The 22,725-nt window shown below is 39.4% G+C and overlaps 1 protein-coding gene across 3 annotated transcripts in view; it reads left to right on the top strand.

Moving 5' to 3' along the window:
* The window catches only part of Akap11 (A-kinase anchoring protein 11), a 43,897-nt gene extending 37,096 nt beyond the window's left edge, over nucleotides 1-6,801 (top strand). For all 3 annotated transcript variants that reach the window (XM_090342084.1, XM_090342085.1, XM_090342086.1), the window contains 3 exons: nucleotides 4-44; nucleotides 3,091-3,251; nucleotides 6,203-6,801. In XM_090342084.1, the coding sequence (XP_090198210.1) occupies nucleotides 4-44; nucleotides 3,091-3,251; nucleotides 6,203-6,343 (343 nt within the window). In that variant the 3' untranslated portion in view covers nucleotides 6,344-6,801. The remainder of the gene's footprint in view (nucleotides 1-3; nucleotides 45-3,090; nucleotides 3,252-6,202) is intronic.
* Nucleotides 6,802-22,725: the final 15,924 nt, after the last annotated feature.

The following is a 22,725-nucleotide window of genomic DNA, read 5'->3' on the forward strand; positions in this document are numbered from 1 at the left end:
AAGTGATGAGCCTGAAGATGAAGAGCATGAGGACGATGTAGAATGTAAGTGACAGATTTTGACAGTTTTTTTTTTTGTATTGTTTCCTAGAGAAATCTTTGTAATTTTTTTTTTTTTTTTTTTTTGCCAGTGCTTGAGCTCAGGGTCTGAGCACTGTCCTTGGCCTTCCTCAAGGCTAGTATTCTACCCTGAGCCACTGCACCACTTCTGGCTTTTTCTGTGTATGTGGTACCGAGGAATCGAACCCAGGTCTTCATGCATGCTAGGTAGGCACTCTTACCACTAGGCCAAACTCCTGGCCTCTTTATAAAATTTTTATTCAGCTTCATGAGCTAGGCCATAGATTTTATGTATTAAAAAATAATGGGACCGGGAGTTTGGCCTAGTGATAGAGTGCTTGCCTCGCATGCACAAAGACCCAGGTCCAGTTCAATTCCTTGGTACCACATACACAAAAAAAGCTATAAGTGGTGCTGTGGCTCAAGTAGTAGAGTGCTGACATTGAGGGAAAGTCCAAGGACAGGGCTTAGGCCTTGAGTTCATGCCCCAGGACTGGCCAAAAAAAAAAAAAGTTTATAAATTTGTTGGGGCTGGGAGTTTGGCCTAGTGGTTAAAGTGCTTGCCTAGCATGCATGAAGATCTGGGTCCGATTCCTCAGTACCACATACATAGAAAAAAGCCGGAAGTGGTGCTGAAGCTCAAGTGGTAGAGCTCTAGCCTTGAGAAAACTCAAGGACAGTGCTCAAGCCCTGAGCTCAAGCCCAGGACTGGAAAAAAAAAAATCATAGTGGGCTGGGAGTGTGGCCTAGTGGTAGAGTTCTTGCTTAGAATGCACAACATTCTGGGTTTGATTCCTTGGTACCACATACACAGAAAATGCTGGAAGTGGTGTTGTAGCACAAGTAGAGTGCTAGCTTTGAGGATAATGCCTTTGCCCTGAGTTCAAGCCCCAGGACTGGCAAAAAGAAAAAAAAATGTAGTGTGTTGTTTTGTGGTGGTACTAGGGATGGAACTAAAACGTTGAAGCTGAGCTTTCATTATATTCACATAATTGTTGAATTTTCTTCATATTTTTTCCTTAATGAAATGCAAATGGTACTGGGATTTGAACTCGGCCTCACCCTTAAAGTTCAGTTGGAACTTTACTGCTTGAATCACATCTCCATCCTGTCGTCGACGTCATCGTCGTCGTCGTCTTTTGATGGCTATGGGACTTGAACTCTGGGCCTGGGCACTGTCCCTGAGTTCGTCAGCTTAAGGCTGCCACCTTACCCCATGAGCCACAATGCTACTTTCGGTTTTCTAGTGGTTAACTGGAGATAAGAGTCTCAGGATCTTTAGTGCCCAAGCTGGCAATGAACCTCGATCCTCAGATCTCAGCCTCCTGGTAGCTAGGATTACATGCATGGGCCACCATGCCTGGCACCATCCTTTTTTTTTTTTTTTGCTGGCTAGTTTGGAGACAGATATGAGCCACTGGCCCTAGCTTTCTAATCTTTTTTTGAGGTTTATATGTATGTTTCTTTTTCTTTTTCTTTTTTTTTTTTTTTTTTTTTTTTTTGGCCAGTCCTGGGGCTTGAACTGTCTTTGGACACTTTTTGCTCAAGGCTAGTGCTCTTGTCACTTGAGCTACAACACCACTTACAGCTTTTTCTGAGTATGTGGTACCAAGGAATCCAACTCAGGGCTTTGGGTGTGCTAGGGGAGCACTCTACCACTAGACTACGCTCCTAGCCCCTGTATGTTTCATTTTAACTTTAATTACAATGATAGCTTTATAATTTTACTGTTTCTCCTTTAACTTGAGAGTTTTTATTTGACAAATTATCATATTTTAGTACTTGAATACTTCAAAGTACTCTCTGACATTGTGCTATCAATAAATGATCTAAGTTATTTCTTTGTTTTAACATTATTTTTTCCTTTTAAAGAAATATTTTAGTCATGTTATCATATATTTAGGAAAAGCATTCACTGAGATCTTAAGAAGTGGAAGTGGTGGTCCGGGAGTTTGGCCTAGTGGTTAAAGTGCTTGCCTAGCATGCACGAAGACCCAGGTTCGATTCCTCGGTACGTAGAAAAAAGCCAGAAAGTGGTGCTGTGGCTCAAAATTCAGGGACAGTGCTCAAGCCCTGAGCCCAAGCCCAGCACTGGCAAAAAAAAAAAAAAAAAGAAGTTGAAGTGGTGTGGTGAGTCAGGCTCATAATTCTAGCTATTTGGAGGCTAAGTTTACAAGGATTATAGTTAATGGTCAGCCTGGGGAAAAGGTTCTCAACAGAAAAAGCTGAGCATGGTTGTATGCATATAGTGTCCCAGCTATAGCTGGGCTGGTCCAGAAGAGAAATGATCTCTGGACTGGAGGTATGGCTTAAGTGGTAAAGTCTCTGCCCAGCAAGCACAAGGCCCTGAATTCAAACCCCACTACTGTAATAAAAAAAGAAAAAGCCAGGCCCAGTGGCTCATACCTGCAATCCTAGCTACTCAGGAGGCTGAGATTTGAGGATCAGAGTTCCAAGCCACTGAAGCGAGCCTGGGCATTTAAAAGTCTGTGAGACTCTTATCTCTAGTTAAGCACTAGAAAATGGGAAGTGGGGCTGTGGCTCCTGGGGTTGGATAGTAGCCTTAAGCTGAAGAGCTCAGGGACAGTGCCCAGGCCCAGGGGTAGGTCAGTAGCCTTGAGATGAAAAGCTAAGGGTTAGCACCCAGGCCCAGAGTTCAAGCCCCATGACTGACCAAAAAAAAAAAAAAAAAAGAAAGAGAAGAAAAAAGGGCTGGGACTTTGGCCTAGTGGTAGAGTGCTTGCCTAGCATGCACGAAGACCCGGGTCCGATTCCTCGGTACCACATACTTAGAAAAAGCCGGAAGTGGTGCTAAGGCTCAAGTGGTAGAGCTCTAGCCTTGAAAAAAATCCAAGGACAGTGCTCAGGCCCTGAGCTTAAGCCCAGGACTGGCAAAAAAAAAAAAAAAAAAAAAAAGAGAAGAAAAAAATAATGAAAGAAAAGAAATGGAAAATATTTGAAACCCAGAGTATTGGAAACCAGAGCTGAGTTGACTCATTTCATCCAATATGTTATTGTTTAAATTTATTAGGTTTGGAGCAAAGTCGAAAGACTCTACTGATAACAAATATTGATATGGAGCCGTTCACAGTAGACCCGCAGCTAAGGATTATTCTTCAGTGGCTTGTTGCCTCTGAGGCTGAAGTTGCAGAACTGTGTGTTCATGACGCTGCAAAGAAGGAGTTCATACGAGTAAGTACCTACCTCCTTGAGTGGTTATGAGGGTACGTTTAGTAGTGTACAGTGTTCTGGTCATGTTGTTGGTGATAATGAGATGTCTGTTGATGGCAGGGTGGTCAGTATGTAGGCAATGAAATAGGTTTATGTGTGTCAAGTTTTGCTGCAGCAGGGTATCCTAGGGCAGATGAACCAGACCAACCACCAGCTTCCTTTGCCGCAGTTCAGGAATAGGAGTGTGGAAGTTGTGTTACAAAATATGTAAGGTTTAAGGATAATACTGTAAGGAACCAAATACTAAGTCTAATGCTTGTTATGCACTCAGTCCTTAATGTTAGATACAATGAGTTGGGACTTTATATATGTTCTTATGAAAGATCAGTTTATTCTGTTTAATTGATTCATAATTGTACTTATTAATTAGGGTATTTTAGTGATATCCAGCTTTATATACATGAGAAACTGGTATAATCAAAAGCCAGTAAATATTTAAACATGATAGTTTTATGAATTACTTCCTATGTACCTTGCATCTTGTTAGTCAAGATATTTCAGTTTACAGTTTTATGGAATTTTTTTTCCCTCATAATGGTTCTTATGAAAACTTTGGTTTAATTGTAAAACAGGCTAGTGAGTAACTAGTATAGATTTATCATTAATAACAAAAAGGGACACTCAAGTTACTCTATTTTTTAATTCAGAATTTATACTATTGTTGTTGAAAGAATTGTGAAAAGATTTAACATAATTTTTGTTTAATTATTTGTTTTATCCATCTTGAGCTTTATGTAGTTAGGTTTCTGTGTGGAGCAGAAAGAGAAAATAAGTCAGAAAGGTTTGCCTAGGAAATGAATTGCCAAGGGGAAGAAATAAGTAGAGGAGTTGTTAGAACTGACTTTTGTGAGACTAACACTGTGGGAGTCAAGTAGTCTTGGGAAATTGAGGCCTAAGGAAGGTTTTAGATAGAACTGAGAGTGATGAGATTGGGTAAGGGGGCTTTGTCATCAGGGACCTTTGCCCAGTGATTGAGCAGGATGATGCCTAACTGCGGGTGGATAGGTGGAAATGTCTTTTATGGCTTATTTTAACTGCATGGCTGATTTTAAGTAATAACCCTTATTGACCATGTCTGGCTAGAACTCCACAGGGCTGCTGGGTAGTTATGAAGCACTTAAGAGGTAAATACAAGAGTGGAAGCATAGCCTAATGGTAGAGTGCTTGCCTACCATGCACGAAGCACTGGGTTCAATTCCTTGGTACCACATACACAGAAAAAGCCAGAAGTGGTGCTGTGGCTCCGGTGGCAGAGTGCTAGCCTTGAGCAAAAAGTGTCCAAGGATAGTTCCCAAGCCCTGAATTCAAGCCCCAGGACTGGCCAAAAAAAAAAAAGTATGTACAGATCATCTTTGGTGATAATGAGAATAAAAATAACAACTTTTTATGTCTTTCTAGGCAACGTTATTAATTTGGAATAGTCTTAAATTGAACAAATTATTATTACCATAAACATAACTATAACATGGGAACTATAATTGTATAGAAAAAAAGAAAATGTAAAAGTATATATACATAAATGAAAAAAGACGAAGTTCAAAATTTAAAATGGGCTAGGGCTACGAGGCTGTGCATGCATAGAATCTCAGCTAATTCGGAGGTAGAAATTGGGAGGATCAGTATTCAAGGTCAATCTGGGCAAAAATTAGTGAAATCCATCCCATCCAATTAGCTAAGCATGATGATAGTAGTACATACTTGTTATCTACCAAGGGAAAAGCTATAGGTAGTAATCCAAGGCCAGATTTTGTTTTCATGCAAAAGCATGAAACCCTATCTGAAAAATTCTTAAGCAGCAATGAGCTGGGAACAAGGCTCACATGGTAGCCCCCCTCTCCCACCCCGGGCAAGTCCCAAAGTTGGTTGCACATATGCCTGTAATTCTAGTAGCTGGAAGGCAGGAAGATTGTGAGTTTGAGGCCAGTCTATAGTACATAGTGAGTCAAGCCAGCCTGACCTACATAGTGAGGCCCTGTCTCAAAAGCAAAGAAACTAAACTAGCCAGGCTGTGGTAGCAGAACCTTGAAATCATTATGCTAAGCAGAAGGTGTCCCCAAAGGATGTACACACAGAATTTATCATTGCATTTATTATAGGAAGTGTCTAAATATACAAGTCTGCAGAGATCAAAGGTAGGGCTGGCAGGGGATAAAGGAGAGTAGATTGACAGGTGGGTATTCTTTTGGTGTGATGTGAGAAAATGTTCTAATTGTGGTGTTCTATTTGTTGCATAGAGATTAACTCAGGCTGCTCTGAAAAGATTAAGCATATCTGCAGTACAAAAAAAAGTAACATTTTTAGAATTTAACTTACGGAGAATTCAAGAACTTTTACAGAGCTAAATAAAAATGTGAAGTCATGTTCTGATCTGCCATGGTGGAGTTTCTGTAAACCTGTATTTATTTACTTTTTTTAATAAAAAAATTGAAAATTAAATTTCTTAACTTAGAAAGCCCTGTTTCCGATGAGGGTAGAAAGGGTATTCCAGAAAAAACCCACACTGTATGTGGTGGAAGGAAAAGCCACATCCTTTTATTAAGCTTGACGTTTTCTTGATTATTTTATGTTTCTAATCGCGGGTGTGGCAGATGTATTTAGTTAGGTGAAGAATTTCCTGTAGAAATTTAGCCTCCCACACAGACTGTCTGCCTGTTGAGGTTTATAGAGCTCTGTCTCCAGCAATCCCAAAGTGCCTTTCTGTGGAGGAGCTATGTTTATAAAGGGAAGGAAGTGAGAATGTTTAATTTGGGTAAAGGGGTGGTGGTTTAGGGGAGAGCTTGTTAAAATTGGGGAACAATATTTTGTTGTAAACTATATAATTCTCAGTTCTCATTGTAAAAACAAAACTTCAGTGGTCTAAAATTGTTTTTCTGCTGTTTGACATATCTTTTCAACTTTTTTTTCTCTTTAAGCTTTCAAAACAGTTACAAGAAAAGGAATGGAAAGCAGGAGACCTCCTGCAGGCTGTACTTAAATACTATGAAGCAGTGGAAAAACCCTCCAGCCAGGAGAGGTGCAAGTCACTGTTCGATTGGCTCCTGGAAAATGCATAGAACAGACCCCGAGCTAATATATTTTATTATTTGTTTGGGAAAGGAAGAAACAGATTAATATGTTTATGATAAAATTCAAATAGTGAATATTAACATCTTAAATGAGTTGGGAGGAAAGTAAATACAGCTTTTTAAGTGTGTTCTGTCATTACAGTGTATATAATTCATACTTTTATAATCTCTGTGAAAATATCCCCGCTTATTCTTCTCTGCATACATGTGTGGTGTGTTAGGACCCTAAGAACATGTATGTGAAGGAAGGTCTAACCACAAGGTTTTCTGGGACATTATCCAACAGCACTCTGTCTAGATTCAAACAGTGCTGCTTGAAACTGCACTGAGCTGCTGGGGAGAGGGTCCAGCGAATGAAAATTATAATTTTGCTCTTTTGCAAACAAATGCCTCTAATACCTTAGCATCAAAAAAATAATAAAATTGAGTCTATTTTTTGTTTGTTTCTCATAGATGTTTTATTCTTTTTGTTCTGTTTTAAAAATTGGCTTTATTTTCATAATTCAGCTACTGATAGCTTTCTGATTCCTTAAACTAATGTTTTAGGTTTCTATAAACACCATGAGTGTTACTTTCCCTAGATTGCTATCAAATGACATTATTTGCTAATACTGCCAGTTATTTTGGCAGTCCACCACTTTCTGGAAATGAAATGAGTATGGGAGTGTGTGTGTGTGTGTGTGTGTGTGTGTGTGTGTGTGTGTGTGAGAGAGAGAGAGAGAGAGAGAGAGAGAGAGAGAGAGAGAGAGAGAGAGAGAGAGAGAGAGAATGAGAATGAAGGAGAACTAACTTTGCTACTGCTTTGTTCAAACCTTTTATTTTAATGTTTTTTTAGTTAGAAACCATCTGGATACATTAAAAAGGTGCTTAAAATAAAATGTCTTTAAAGATTGTGCAGTAAGAATTTTTGTCTTTTTGACTTATCCTATAAATAACAATTCAGATTACAATACATTGAAATTTTTAAAATTACTGTTAAAATAGAAATGCATTCAATGGAGCCTGTAATGGTTTTCATTGTAGATTTTTGAAAAAAAAAAAAAAACTCCCCATTTCATCAAGAATATTTTTATTCTAAAAAGAGGGGGCAGGAATTTCTCTTCCAGTAAAATGTATCCTTACTATTTTATAAAGTTCTTTGACATGGTCTTTCTGGCCTCTCTTCATGTCCTGCCCCTTTTTCTGTAGAAACGAATAAGAGGACCAAGACTGTGTCCTTTTTTTCTTTATTTTTGGTTGGTCGTGGGGCTTGAACTCTGGACCTGGGTGCTGTCCCTGAGCTCGTTAGCTCAAGGCTAGTGCTGTACCACTTCAGCCACAGCACCACTTCTCTGTGTCTTATTTTTGTGTATAGACAGATGTGGAGTATTGGGTGTGTGAATGGTTTCCATTCTTGCACCCAGTAGGTTTTGTAATCCCAAGTAAATCCCTTTTTTTGGGGGGGGGGTGCTCCATTACCTTTTTCCTCTTTGCCCAAACACTCACTATTTTGGAAACTGCACAGAATATAGAAGACATAGCACCTGTGGGAAGCAGAGAGCCAGGGCACTTACATCAATCCAAACCTGTAATCTTGTTGAAGAAAAGAAATGTATGGTGAAACATTTAAATCTGCTTTATAAAAGTATTCTCTAAAGCTACTGAAATACTTTAAGGTTACAGTGTATGTTTTTTTTCTCAACTTAAGGTAGAGACATGGGGCAAACCATTAAAGATAAAATTTCCTAAAGTTTTGAGATTTATGTGTGTGTGTGTGTGTGTGTGTGTGTTGGTCATGGGGCTTGAACTCTGCCTGGGTGCTTTCCTTGAGCTCTTCAGGCCAAGGCTACCGCCCTACCCTTGAGCCAAGCCCCACTTCCCATTTTCTAGTGATTAACTGGAGATAAGAGTCTCAGGTTCTTTTATCCCCAGGCTGGCTTTGAACCTTGGTTCTCAGATCTCAGCCTCCTGAGTAGCTAGGATTTACAGGAGTAAGCCACCATGTCTGTTGAGAATTTTTTTCAAGTGGAGAAATGCAGGAAATGTATAACTGATTTCTGCATTTTGCTTTTCAGAGCATGAGGTACAGCATTATGTTAGGACCAGGAATATACAAGGTAGATTGATTGGTCATCCGTAGCTGTCAAATTATATTTAGCATTTTGGGTATATATATATATATATATAGGTTTGATTGGACAGCACAACTGAATTTTCTCTTACCCAAACATGAAACTTTTCATTTGGAAATGTTTATTTCTGATAATAGTGTCATCATTTTGAGTTAAGGTTTCCTTCCTCCTCTTAGTTCCTTTGCATTTTGCTGGCACTGCGCTGGTTTAGAATTCTCTTACTTAACCGCTAGAACTCCACACCTGTATCAGTTCTATGCCAGGGGCATAGAGAGAAAAACACTAAATATTGGCAAACATGGAAAAAGCTCTGAGTTAAGCTCTCTTACATAGAGAAAATATGTGTCTAGGTCAGTATCTTTTGATCAAGTATATTGTAAACTTTAAAGGCACTTTTGATTTTTCCAAAGACTTTCTAGATCTGTTTGGTTACTTGTTTGGTTACTTGTTCTTTAGAACAACTATATTGAGATCAGCTCTACAGATTTGCTTGATATATTTATATTATTGCCATTTTGCACATTTTGATCCTCATGAAATATGTCTTATTCAAAACCATTCAGTTGTGATGTGCAGTGAGCTGAAATGTCTGTTTTCTGATTTCTAACCTACCATGGGATCTGTGGATGGGAGGCCTACTGTAATGGATTAAAGTATCACTTCTGACCAAAATATGATGGCCCTTTCTTGTTCTGCATTTCCAAAGCCAAGTTTAAATTACATTTGTATTTTTGCTATTATGAATGTTGATTTTGAAAATATTTCCTGATTTATTCAGAATAATGATTGACTTAAAAATCATAGAAGAAAATGACTATACCTATTGGATGGTTTGATATGACTTAATGACATGAAAATCTTTGAGAGTATTCATTCACTCATTGAACCTAAGGGATATCTTTATGCTTTGAGAAATGTTCCACTTATGCTTTCATATATTTGGTGGGAATTAGCTAAGTTCTTATATAATATGTTAATTCTGCCTAAAGAAGGATTTTATATTGCTTATAGTAAATTAATACCTTACTTCTGCTTAAATAAGAGTTTTATATTACAATTAATATATATTGTGAACTGCATATATAGTGAAGGAGTTATAACCCATTAGACATTTGGTGTCTTTGGCATTCGTGCACCTTCTCCCAACACATGGCTTAATCATCACTCATCAGAGTCTAGAGTGAAATTTCTGCTTAATTATTTTGCTAGATTATTATTCCACAGTTAAATACCATCAGTTTCCCATTTGTACATCATTTTACATTTCATGTTTTTTGAAGAAAACTATACAGCATTAAAAATTTGATGCATCTATGCTTGGGGTAGGGAAAATGCTTTCCCTTTCAAGCCCTACCCAGAATACCTAGAGCCTCAGTGGGAAGGCAGAAAAGTGGGCTATGAAGTGAAGGGCATGTTTTCTGTTTTCAGCAGCAGCCCTACAGGGATTCACTTGTTTATTCCCACTCTGAAGATGCAGGTGCAGTCTTAGTAACTCCGGCCACTTTATTTATTTTTTACCATCCATGTACATTCCTTTTGAATAGAATTGTAGGCCTAGAAGTTCTCGGGGGGTGTTTTTTTGTGGTAAAATTTGGATGTTATTTAATGTCAGGTTTTAATATTGCTGGATTTGCAATGTTTGGTTATTTGTGCAGTGTTGGAAGTAATCCACATTCTTGTTTACCAGATAAAAGCTAAAGCAGTTTTGAGTAATTATAAGCTGTTTATTTGGCTGTGCTCAATTAGTACATCAGTCTTGTACTGTGTAACAGTAAATTTTCTTTGCTCCTTAGTAAATGTTCACTTACCAAACTATGAACTTCGGGATGCGCTGAAATTTTCTTTTAGCAAAAGCTCAAAAAAGTTTCAGAAATAACCTTTGTGATAATTTGCAATTAATTGGTTTTTTTCTCTTCATTGTTTAAGCCTGTGGTCTTTCCTTTCCCAACTAAGAATTCTTCAATAAATTTAAGAAATGCCTAGTGTTGCTTTTCATTTTGCCGCATCTTATCAGCTACTCTGTGTTGAACTGAAGCCAGAGCATGTGGGATGCTTGCTAGAGGACCATAAAAGGATCTGTTCCCATCATGATAAAAAAGTATTGTTATTCTAAAGATATGTATAAAGGAATTACAGTAATACAAATCTAGTAATGAGTACATATCTTTTTGAAGAGTGTCATTTCTTCCCCAATTCTCTCCTAGATTTATTTTCCCTCTTGACCCCCCATCACCACAAGTTGTAAAAGTTCATTTCTTACATAATGTCTAGTGAGCACCATTGTTGTATTTGTTTACCCTTTGTCTCCCTCTTTCTTTTTTCTTTTTTGTTTAATTGTATTTTATTGTCAGGGTAATATATAGAGGGGTTACAGTTAGATTTGTCAGGTAGTGGGCTCATTAATTCTCGAACATTGATACCCCCTTCTCATGTTTTTGTCCCTCTTTCCCTCCCCCCACTCCCTCCCAGTCTTCTTTGTTTTTCTCTTCCCTTCCCTATGTCAAATAAATAAATATATATGCAATATACCAGGTAACAAAGTCAGATACAGTAACAGCATGAGATAAACCATAATGTTTCCTACTATTCCTGTGTTCTCCTTTCCCTCACCCAAACCGATAAACTTTATACAAGACAAAAGGTACAGAAAAAATCTACACTTGGTCATGTTAAATTATACAGGACTCTAAACATTCACGCAGTGAGACCAAAGGATATTCTCAGGAGAGGACCACGAATGCTCAATAGCTCTGTGCATATGATCGTATAAAATGAAGTTTAGCCTGACACTGGTGGCTGTATCCTAGCTACTCATGTAAGAATGTTTTACACTTCCAGTGAAAATGGAAAGCTCAGGGCCAGGAGTGTGGTCTGGTGGTAGAGTGCTTGCCTAGCATGCACAAAGCCCTGGGTTTGATTCCTTGGTACCACATACACAGAAAAGGCTGGAAGTGGTGCCGTGGCTCAAGTGGCAGAGTGCTAACCTTGAAAAAGCCCAAGGACAGTGCCCAGGCCCTGAGTTTTAGACCCAAGACTGGCAAAAAAAAGAAAAACACATGGGAAGCTCAGGATTCTTAGCCAATTTGGTAGAAAGTTACATTGTCTCCTTAGTCCCAGAATACCCATTCTGGTTTTTTTTATTTCTTTGGGGTTTTTGTTTTGTTTTTCCTTCTAGTGTGACCTTTCATTTCTATTGCTTGCTGGGCCCTGTGACTTGTGGTGGTGGTGTGTAGAGCGAGGTGGAAGGAGCCTGGCTTTCACTACTAGCTCTCATGAAGTTATAAACTCGTGGTTTTATCTTAGCCTCCCAAGTGTTTGAATTACAGGTATGCATGCAGCCTCTGCCAGCAGGTAAGATGGTTAATTTGAACAGAGGACCCAGTATTCTAGTAATCCTTTCATGTTCTAACATTGCTCAAAGAAGAGAACATTCTAGAAATTATAGACCTGGTGAATTTACTGCTCTTGGGCAGAAAATAGTCATCTTCAAATGTGTAGGATTTTGAATATACAGAGAAGGGAGAGCCAGTGTTGATTTACCAAGAACAGATTCTATCAGATTTCTTTTTTGTGTTTTTAGTAGAATTACTCTCCTAGCATATTAGAATGCCAGATGCAACCTAGATTTTAATGAGGTCTTTTATGTAGAGGGAAGAAATGAATAAAGACTGCTGCCCAAGGTTTAAAAAATGTGTTCCAGGGCCGGGAGTTTGGCCTAGTGGTAGAGTGCTTGCCTAGCATGCACGAAGACCCAGGTTCGGTTCCTCGGTACCACATACATAGAAAAAAAAAGGCGGAAATGGTGCTGAGGCTCAAGTGGTAGAGCTCTAGTCTTGAGAAAGTCCAAGGACAGTGCTCAGACCCTGAGCTCAAGCCCAGAACTGGCAAAAAATAAAAACTTAAAAAAAATGTGTTCCCATGTTGAAAATGTGGTTAATATTTCTCAATCTACCTGGCATCAGCAATGTGGTATGTCAAAAGCCATTTCATGTGTTGTCTTTAGATAGCCACTGTGTTTGTGCTGATCAGCAATGCCAAAGAGCGTCACTGAGCACTGCACAGAAACCCTATTGAAGGACAATATTCAATCCACTAGAAAGGAAGGAAAAGAACTGAGGAGGGACTGGAGTCCAACCCTCTCTTTTATCTTTTGAATCAGGGTTTTGACATTTTCCTCCAAACGTGGGAATGTTCCGTGTTTGTGTATTACTTTTGCATATATATTATATATATTTTCCTCCTGATACTGTTTTTTGTTGTTGTTTGTGTTTGGCCAGACCTGGGGCTTGAACTCATGACCAACCAAAAGAAAAATAGGAAAAAATGCAGAATTAATATGTAGTCTGCCTGTTACCTTTTTTCTGCTTGCAAATGGACTGAGTGATTAGGTACTTGGAGGAAGAGACTGAAAAATTTCAATAGCATCTAGTCTACAAGCTCCTGTTTTTAAAGCCAGCCTTGGTTGTTTGTGGCAAAGGCTTGGAAAATGGTTAATCCTCCCAAACTCATGTGTCCCAGTATGCTCTGAGGTTGTTTTGTTTTCATTGGCATTGGGTTTTCACTCATGGCCTCATCTTGCTAGGCTGGTGCTCTGCTGGATTTAATTGGCTAATGAAACATGGTCATGGTTGGGGTCTCGAGAAAAGCAGGACCAGCAAGTTGTTTAGGTACACAGCCATCTCTGTTGTACATCAGTTTGCCCTTCTAGCTATAGCTTCATGTTGTCTGTCTGAAAGAGTGACTTGTTTCAATGAATGGGCTCATGCAGTTGGAAAGACTGGCAAGTCCAAGTGTACAGGCCAGACAGCATGGAGACAAAATTCCCAGTTCCTTGCAGAAGTGTATGTCTGTTTTCTCCTGAGGCCTTCAACTGACTGGGTGCAACGTCCACCTCTACCTCATGGAGCATCATCTACTTCACTTTGCGCCTACTGCATGAAATGTTCATCTCATCTAAAAACAGCTCACAGCAGCATCCAGACCAAATATCTGATAATATGGCCTAATCAACTTGACACTTCAACACCACACCAAACTTTAGGGCCTGGCGGAAGTGTGTACACATGGGTAGATCAATGGGGACAAAATTAAAACTAGATAGGAGCCAGCTTCTGGTGTGCTATTGCACAGTATAGCGATGATAGTCATTCTACACTTTATGTGAAAAGTATTTCTATAAGAAATTATGCACTGTTTACATAAAACATTTTGAGGTTTAATATGTCATCCAATGAGGTGAATATTTGTAAGCTGACAGCCATTTTACAGTGTGCTATGGCTCAAGTGGTTGAGTGTGAGCCTTGAGAAAGCCCAAAGAAAGCCCCAGAACTGGCAAAAAAAAAAAAAAAAAAAAACCAAAAACTAAAAACAAAAAAACGTACTACTTTCACATTAGAATGGCGAAGTTGGAAGGAGGCATAAAAGAAAAGAAACTCCACCCTGGAGAATGCAAGACTAGTTTTCTGTCCAAACACTAGTAGTAAATAAAGGGGAAAAATACCTTTCCTAAAAATTCATAAGCTAATTTTCGTATGAGCCTGATGGCTACTGGGAATTTTAGAACCATAGCTAATACCAATGGATTCTGTGGGACAACTATAGCTGTGTTCCTTCTACATAATGTAACCAAAACTACATCAGCATACATCAACACTACTGCAATGTAGCAACAATGCCAAGAATGTGTTTATTTAAGGCTAAAAGAACTGTGTTAGGAGGAGAAACACATGTATACATATATACACAAATAGATGAATGGGACTTTAGGGGCGTGTGTGTGTGTGTGTGTGTGTGTTGGGCCATTATTGGGGGTTGAACTCAAGATCTGTTTACTGTTCCTTAGCTTTTTTGTTTGAAGTTGTTATACCTCCATTTACTGGCTTTTTGGTGGTTACTTGGAGATAAATGTCTTGGGGATTTGTCTGCCTGGGCTGGCTTGGAACATCACTCCTAATTCTGAGCCTCCTGAGTAGCTATGTTTATAGGAGTGAGCCATCCAGTACTTCATTATAATCATGTATGTGTTTATATATATACTTATGCACCAAAATATATTATTTAAAATTGTATTTCATCAGTAGAAAATCCAAGACAGTTACCAGAGTTGACAAAGTGGGTGAAGGATGCATCTAGGCTTCTAAGATACAACAAACAAAACAAAAAACCCAAACTATGACATAATATAGTTGTAAATACAACCCTTTCATCATATTTTAAATTTTTGTCATATTTCATTTATCATTTAAAATGATAAAAATTTGTCTAAAGTCATGAGAGTTTATTAAGTGGTTTCTGAAATCTTTGCAAAAATATTTGAAGAGGGGGCTGGGAGTTTGGCCTAGTGGTAGAGTGCTTGCCTAGCATGCACGAAGACCCAGGTTTGATTCTTCAGTACCACATAGATAGAAAAAAGCCAGAAGTGGTGCTGTGTGGCTCAAGTGGTAGAGCTCTAGCCTTGAGAAAACCCCTGAGCCCAAGTTTAGGACTGACAAAAAAAGACAAAAGAAATATTTGAAGAGAAATATATTGTTAAACACAAAATATAGCTCTTTTTTTTTTTTTAAAGAACCAGGCAGAAAGCATTTCTGTACTCTCTGAATTTCCTCTTGGGAAGAATACACCATCCAGGGCTTCTATTTCATCCTTACAATTGGAATGGATGGGATGAGGAGCTGGGTGATCCTGAGGCCGCAGGAGAAGGGCTGACCTGCCTGCCTTTTGTCAGTCTCTGCACCTACTTCCCGTTTGTATTCTGGGATCCTATCCATCCCTGTTTTTACACCAGACTTCCAGTCATCTCCGCATATACAGTTTTAGCCCCATGCTTCAGTCCTGCAAAGGGACATGGATTAAACCCCAGGAGAGGGAAGGAAGGGTGCCCTTAGCCTGCATGGAAAAGGGCAGAGGTACACCTGGTCCTATAAGATCCTTCAGCTATGAGTAAGCCATGCTGGTGGCATGGAGGTTGGTGGTGAAAATTCAGGGACTGGGTAGCTGCCTTGAAGATTCCCTAAGTATCTTGCAGGTTGTTCTCCATGGCTCACTATAAGGAAGCACTTAGTACTTGTGAGCAGGCCCGGGGGCCCCTACCTCTTTGCTGCAGTGAGGTAGACCTTGGGAACCCACTAGAAGGCCAGACTCCCTGTTTCAGAGCATCTGCAGAAATGGTCAGTCAGCCCAAAGCTGCAGTGTCGCGCTGAGCCTCAAGGTGGAACAGCAGCACAGCCTAAGGCTCACACAAATCCTCGGGAAAAGCTTCCTTGGGCGCAGCGAGCCTGCAGAGCTGTTTCTCGGGCTGTTGGATTGCTTGCTTCAAACTGGTTGACTCCTAGGCTAACCTGACCACCAAGGCCCGTGTGTGCTGACCTCTTCCATCCCCTGTCAGAATCAAGTTTTTGGTCAGTGAAAAGAAAACTCTCTGGCCAGGGTCACCTGCAGAACAACCTCCCTGCTGGACGTACAGTCTGTTCTAACAGGCACCACTAGAGCCACACCAGGCAAAGGGTACCTGGGAAATCAAACATTCTCTTGACAGTTGCTGTCATGCCCTGGAAAGCCCAGTCTGGGAAGCACACTGGAAATAGATACCAGCATCCTTCCTTCACAGATCCTCCACTCTGTCTATGTCATTTATGTCTATTCCGTCCAAGCTTTTAGTCTAAGTTGTACTCCATGTTTACGCTCACTCTTCCTCTCCCACACCCCTAATGCTGGAGTTTGGTATCAGAGGCTTACTCTGACTCAGCTTGATTGCTTGGTGAGCACTCTACCATTTGAACCATACCTTCAGTCCTGCTTTTTACTGGTTAATTTTGGAGATGGAATCTAGTGGTCTTGGTGGTGGTAGTGGCATTTCCCAGGCTAGGCTCAATCTGAGATCCTCTCGATCTCTGATTGAGTAGCTAGGATTAGAGGTGTAAACCACTGATGCCCAGCCAGTTGTCATTTTATCTATATTCCCTTTCTTAACCACCCTGTGAATAGCAACAAACTTCCATCTCTCTTGTCCTTTCACATTGCTTAATTTCCCACGTGAGCCTTTATGCAACCTGACAGTAATTATGCATTTGCCATCTCTTTACCTTTGAGAACCGGGACTTTGCCAGTTCCATTCTCTGCTGTGTTCCTAACCCTGGAATAGTATGGGGAGTGCAGTAAGCCTTGGGTAAGTGAGTGGATGGATGATGGATTGGTGGATGGGTGGATAGATGGAGGAGGTAGGAGATATTAACCTCAGTGGGTCCGTGGAAAAGGTAATATTATAGGAGTTTGGTATCGAGAGGCTGTTGTCCCCCCAGGTTGTAAGGGTGACAATGGCAAACTCAGGCTGATAAGTCAGGCTCTCTGTGCCTCCTGTGCTGGACCATTGGAAGGGATGTTTTGCGCTTATATCCTCAGTACCTAGTAGGATGACTGGAACATGCTCAGTGATTATTTGTAGTGCATGCATCTAATAGTGCTGACTTCTAGAAAGTGCTTCAATATGTCATAGCAATATAGTAAATACATCTTGAAAGTAATATCTCAAAAGGAACCAGAAACTCTGGTCTAACAGAAAATCGGAAGCAATAGCTAGGCCTTTTTCCTTTTGAGCAGTATTTGTGAGCAACAAATACTTATCCCTCGAAGACAGGGTCATATACTATGTCCAGGAAAGAAAAAATGTAAAGGAGAATTCCAAAAGGCAGCCTCAGATGACTGAACCCAAAGAGCAAGACGTACCATGTAATGATTTCTCTTTGGCCTATTTCGTGTCTCTGTGACAGATTCTCAGCAGTGCAGGGAAAAATGTCTTGAACTCAGAATTAGGAAGCTAACAGTTTTTCTTTTCTTTTTTTTTTTTTTTTAGAAATGTTGGTTCGTCTCTGGTTTGTTCCATGATCAGTTTAGCTTCCCTTAAATTCCCTTTTATCATACCTATTAAAAGAGGTGTTTATGTTTATCTGTAATAGAACTGTGAGGGTTAGTAACTTTACTTAGGGGATTTTTTTATTATAATTAATAGAATGGTTACAGTTATATTTGCCGGATAGAGGTTGCATTACTTCACACCCATTGATGCCCCTTCTCATGTTTTTGTCCCCATTTCCATCCCTGAACCCCCTTCCCTCATCTTGTTTCCTTCCTTCCCTTTCCTATTTCAAATAAACAAATAAACATAAACACAATATACCAGATAACAAGGTAATTTAGCTTCCTTTAAATTCCCTTTTATCACACTCTTTAAAAGAGGTGTTCATGTTTATCTGTAATAGAACTGTGAGGATTAGTGACTTTACTTAGGGGATTTTGTTTTAATATCAGAAATCATCAGCCTTGGTAAACAAATGATACCGAAATAGAATTTGAGAATCTTATCCGTTGCTTTACTATCGTCCTAACATTGATATTTGTGGATTCTACTATTCAACTGTGATGATAGGTCCAGAATATCACATTTGGAAAGTGTCTACCATGATAATACACAGCTAAATGTTGCTGGTTTTTCTTCTCTCTGTATGAGGTCATTGCTTAACTCAAATGAACTTTGTGCCATTAAAACTGGGGGAATACAATTTATTTCAATGCAATTTGAGTCTGTTTTGAGGTATTGTGGACGGAAGTATCCTGGTTACTTGGTTGGGATGATTCATGTAGCAGAACCAACTGGAGAATAAACTATCTTGTCCTCATCTTTATTTTTGTTTTCTATATAGAAACTTATCATTTGAGGTTAGCAACATGAATTTGGGCTAAATTTCTTCAATAAATTGGTTTCCATATTTCTGTACCCTCAGACCAATATATATAAATATTTATATTTATATTTATATTTATCTGATTCCAGGCTGTTTTCCAAGAGCAAACCTGCTCTGAAGCAGCCTGAGATGACTGAGAAATTACAGTAAGTCTTCTCTACGGTTGGTTAGGTTGACAGCCCATTGTATTTTGGTCAAAAACAAGAGTGTTACAATTGAATCCCAAGATCAAGGGAGATAATTAGAAGGGAAAACACTGTCAGTGGAGATGGTTGCCTGGTATACACACAGGCTGACCTCACTAGTTTGGTTTCCTTGCTAGGCCTTGCTATGGGTAACCAGGAGAAAATACTGGTGATGAAGACGTGGTCTATTTGTCTCACAGCCCCTGTACTAGGTACTGACTGAAGACTGGAGTGGCTGGCTTGGTTAAATAAATGTGCATGTGAACTCCTACCCTTTACCAGTTATGTTTTCAGGATACTTTTAGAAAGTTCACAAGTTAAGACAAATGATATGGCCTCTCATGATGAAAATAAATATCCTGCCTGCTAAAAACAAGCTAAAAATGAAGGGGTCAAGGCAGTAAATACCCATGGAGAAAATAATAGAGACACAATTTAACTTCTCTGTGAAAGAATAGTAACTTATTCTAATGATATTTTTAAGGTTTAAGTAATAGCCATAGATAGTGATCCTCTCAAACTAATATTTAATATCCTATTTAATATCAAAGAATATCTCATTAGCTAAAATTATATTTTCATTGACTAAAGACAAAGTAAATACCTTAATGTCTGGGAGAGTCCCATTAGACGATGTACAACACAAGCACTGGATGTAGCTTTGAAAATGGTCCTCCTTACTCCTCCCCTCCTCGCACTGTTCCCTTTCTGGTACATGAGTAGTTTCCCCCATGTAATGTGATGTTCGGCTTCAGGGCTATTGTAAGCAGTGCCATTTATTTCCTTTTATTTTCTCCTCTTTACAAGCTGGAAGGGATGGAGCCATAGGGCAGTCTGTAATTACCAGTGCTCTATGAGTTGCTCAGAGCTCATCTTTTTGATTATGATTCTACTTGGAATGAACAAATGTGGCCTTTGGTGACTGGACCTGGAATGATAGGACACTGTTTTGTTTGTTTCTTTGTTTGTTGCTAGTCCTGGGGCTTGAACTCAAGGCCTGAGTACTGTCCTTGGGCTAGAGCTCTACCACTTGAGCCACAGCACCACCAGCCTTTTCTTTTTCTTTCTTTCTTCTTTTTTTTTTTAATTTTAATATATAGAGGGGTTACAGTTATATTCGCCAGATAGAAGGTGCATTGCTTCTCACACATTGATACCCCTTTCATGTTTTCCCTCCTCCCACCCCCTTCTCCTCATCTTTTCCCCCCTTCTCTTTCCTATTTCAAATAAACAAATAAACGTATATACAATATACCAGGTAAGAAAGTCAGATACCGTAACAATATGAAATTAACCAAAACCACCATCTTTTTCTGTGTATGTGGTACTGAGGAATTCCTCAGTTTTTGTGCATGCTAACAAGCACTCTACCACTAGGCCAAACTCCTGGCCCCAAGCCACTAGTTTTTAGTGTATGCCAGCACTGGAAATGCTGGAGGAGTGCACGTGTTCCCTTTTCCCCCCATGCTTGGCTATACTTGTTTAGTTTGTTTGATAACTAGCCCTTTTTTTTTACTGGAGAGAGGCATTACTTATTGTGGTTTTGATTTGCATTTCCTTGATGGTTAGTGATGTTGAGTACTTTTCCATACAACCTTTGGGTTCTTTTGGATTTCTTCTGTTTCAGTCTATTGTGTAATTTTTCTATGTATGTGGTACCGAGGAATCGAACCCGGGCCTTTGTGCATGGTAGGCAAGCACTCTACCACTAGGCCAAACTTCCGACCACTCTATTGCATATTTTTAAATAGAATTATTTGGGTTTTAGCTTTGGATTTTTTTTTGAGTTTCTTTTATGTTCTGGATGTTGACCTCGTGTCAGATATAGTTTGCAATATCTTCTCCCATTCTATAGATTGTCTCTTCACTGAGCATTGTTCCCTTTCTTCTACAGAATCATTTTGTGTTGCTGTAACTCCATTTGTGTTTCCCTTGATTTGAGGGGTCTTGTCCAAAAATTCTTACCAGTTCTAATATTTTGAAGCATTTTCCAATTTTTATTTCAATAGTCTCATAGTTTTGAAACAGGAACTGGAAGATCTGTTTAAATAGTGACATTAAAATGGACACATAAAACAGGAAGCTGTGGGAAAACTGGATAAGACCAGTAATCACCAAAATGAGTGACTTAAAGATTCTCTTGAACCTCATTTTATCTCCATTACATCAACCTAGTAAGGTTTTTTTCCCCCCCAGTAGAGTTAGAACACAAAATGTCAGTACATTTCAGCCCTGTGCAATGAAGTGCTGGTGAACTAAAAATCTTTCTCTTTCCTGGAAAAAAAAATCACAGAAACCTCTACCCTTGTCCATAAAATGAAGTGTGCATCAGTATTCCTGGCTCCTCTGCCTCAGGGATGGCACAAGGACGATGGACCCTAGCTAGTGGCAGCTTCAAATTTTGCATTTAAGTCATGAATTTGTTTAGGAGATAAGGGTTTAGCGTTGTTAGCATGAGAATGCCTGATTGAGACAGCATCATTTATTGAAAAGTCTGTCCTTTCTTCACTGGGTATTCTCAGCACCTTGGTTGAGAATCAGTTGGTTATAGATATGTGGTGCTATTTGTAAGCTTATTATTCTCTCATTCATAAAATCTTTTTCTTAAAACTTTTGAGGAATACTTCTGGTGCATTCTGTCACTATAAGATGCTCCCGACATTCACATTTTAACAAGTTCTATCATAGTGTAAAAGTGAAGATTTATAATTTTCTACCACTACAGCTCCAGATTCGCAAATTGTCCTCCTTACTGGTTTAACTTATCATGTCCAAGAGTAAGGGTCTTTTTTTTTGTCTTTTACTATCCATTGTGTTTACTTGTAGATTATAGGCACATTTTAATTAGTACAAATGAGGGAAACTATGCAACTTATGTTTCTTTGTGTCTGGCTTACTTTAGTATAAATTTTTATAAATTTTTCCCTTTCCTTATGAAGGGGACAATATCATTCTTTCTGACGGAAGTATGAAATCCCTTAGGAGAGGATCACAAAGGCTCAATATATATGCACATGTGATCATATAAAATGATGCCTGCTGAAATAAATTCACAGAAATGGAAATGGGGTCTTTTTAAAAAAAATGATCTTTTGTATTTTCCCCTTTAATGTTTTTCCCCTTTTGTCACTGCTTTTGATTTCTGTACCCTTTGTCTTGCATGTAAGTTTATCTGATGTGGGGATGGTAAGGGGAAGCCCAGAAATGGTGGGAAAAAGGGTGAACTAATTCAACAGTGGTACTCACTAGACACTTGGTTGAAATGAACTATACAACTTATGGGGGGATGGGAGGGAAGAGTGGGGAGAAAATGAAGACATGACTGTTCAAAAGGAAATGTACTTACTCATTACCTCATGAACTCCTCTGTATGTTCCCTTTATAATAAGAATTTAGAAAAAAGAAAAAAGAAAAGTGGGGCTAACTATGGGTGGTGTTGAGGTATCCATTCAGTCAAAGATAGGCAAGGGGGAAGACCAGGTTGGGAATGAGCCTAGGGTGTGTGGGGTAAAGCTGTTGCCCACAGCATTGAGTATCTTCTTGTGTGTTCATGTGTCTCCATGGGAGAGGTAAACGCTCTTCCATCTACCCCCAAAACTGCTTCATACCCTTTGTAACTGGGTTAGCTTAGTGTCTGGTCACAGAAGAATGTGTGTGCGGTGTCAGCCCAGCAAAACATGGAGGTGCACCATGAACCCTCCCTACTGATCAGTTTCCAGTGAGGACAAAGCCAGAACCTCCGCGCACAAAACCACCCAGCAGGAAGGTAACTGGCTCTTGCTTATCTTGGCTTTTTCTTGGTTCCATATTTGCCTTGGCTTTTCTGACTTAGCTGAACACGTTTACCTTCCAGAACGCATCTGACATTGTTTCTATTTAGCAAGAACAACAACGTACATGCACTGTTTGGCCTTTGGAAGTGGAATGTCTGATCGCAGGACCAGGACTCATTTGTTGTTCTTATTGAGGAGCTTCCCATGTTCTTCATTTTCATTATTTTTATCCTTTCTATGCCGTGACACACTTCCTGCTTCCATCCTCACAGATTCTCCCTTGCTCTGCAGGAAGCACATAAAATGTCTTTCCAAGTAACTCATCCTGGTAAGACTCCTGGCTGACCCTGTGGCATTCTAAGAGCCCATGCTTAGCATGGCAGCCATTATTGATCATGTCTGCTGAAGAACAAGGGTGGGGCAGTAGAGTTGTGTTTTGTTTCACTCCTGTTACTGTTCTTGAGTTTATAGCAGAGATTCATTTGAAATGGAATTTCTGTTCTTTTATTTTTTTCTATTTGAGGCAAGAATGCCTCATTTTCTTACTGCCACCTGGGAAGGATT

This window comes from Megascapheus bottae, chromosome 11 (assembly GCF_031878675.1).
Source record: "Megascapheus bottae isolate mThoBot1 chromosome 11, mThoBot2.hap1, whole genome shotgun sequence".
NCBI lineage: Eukaryota > Metazoa > Chordata > Mammalia > Rodentia > Geomyidae > Megascapheus > Megascapheus bottae.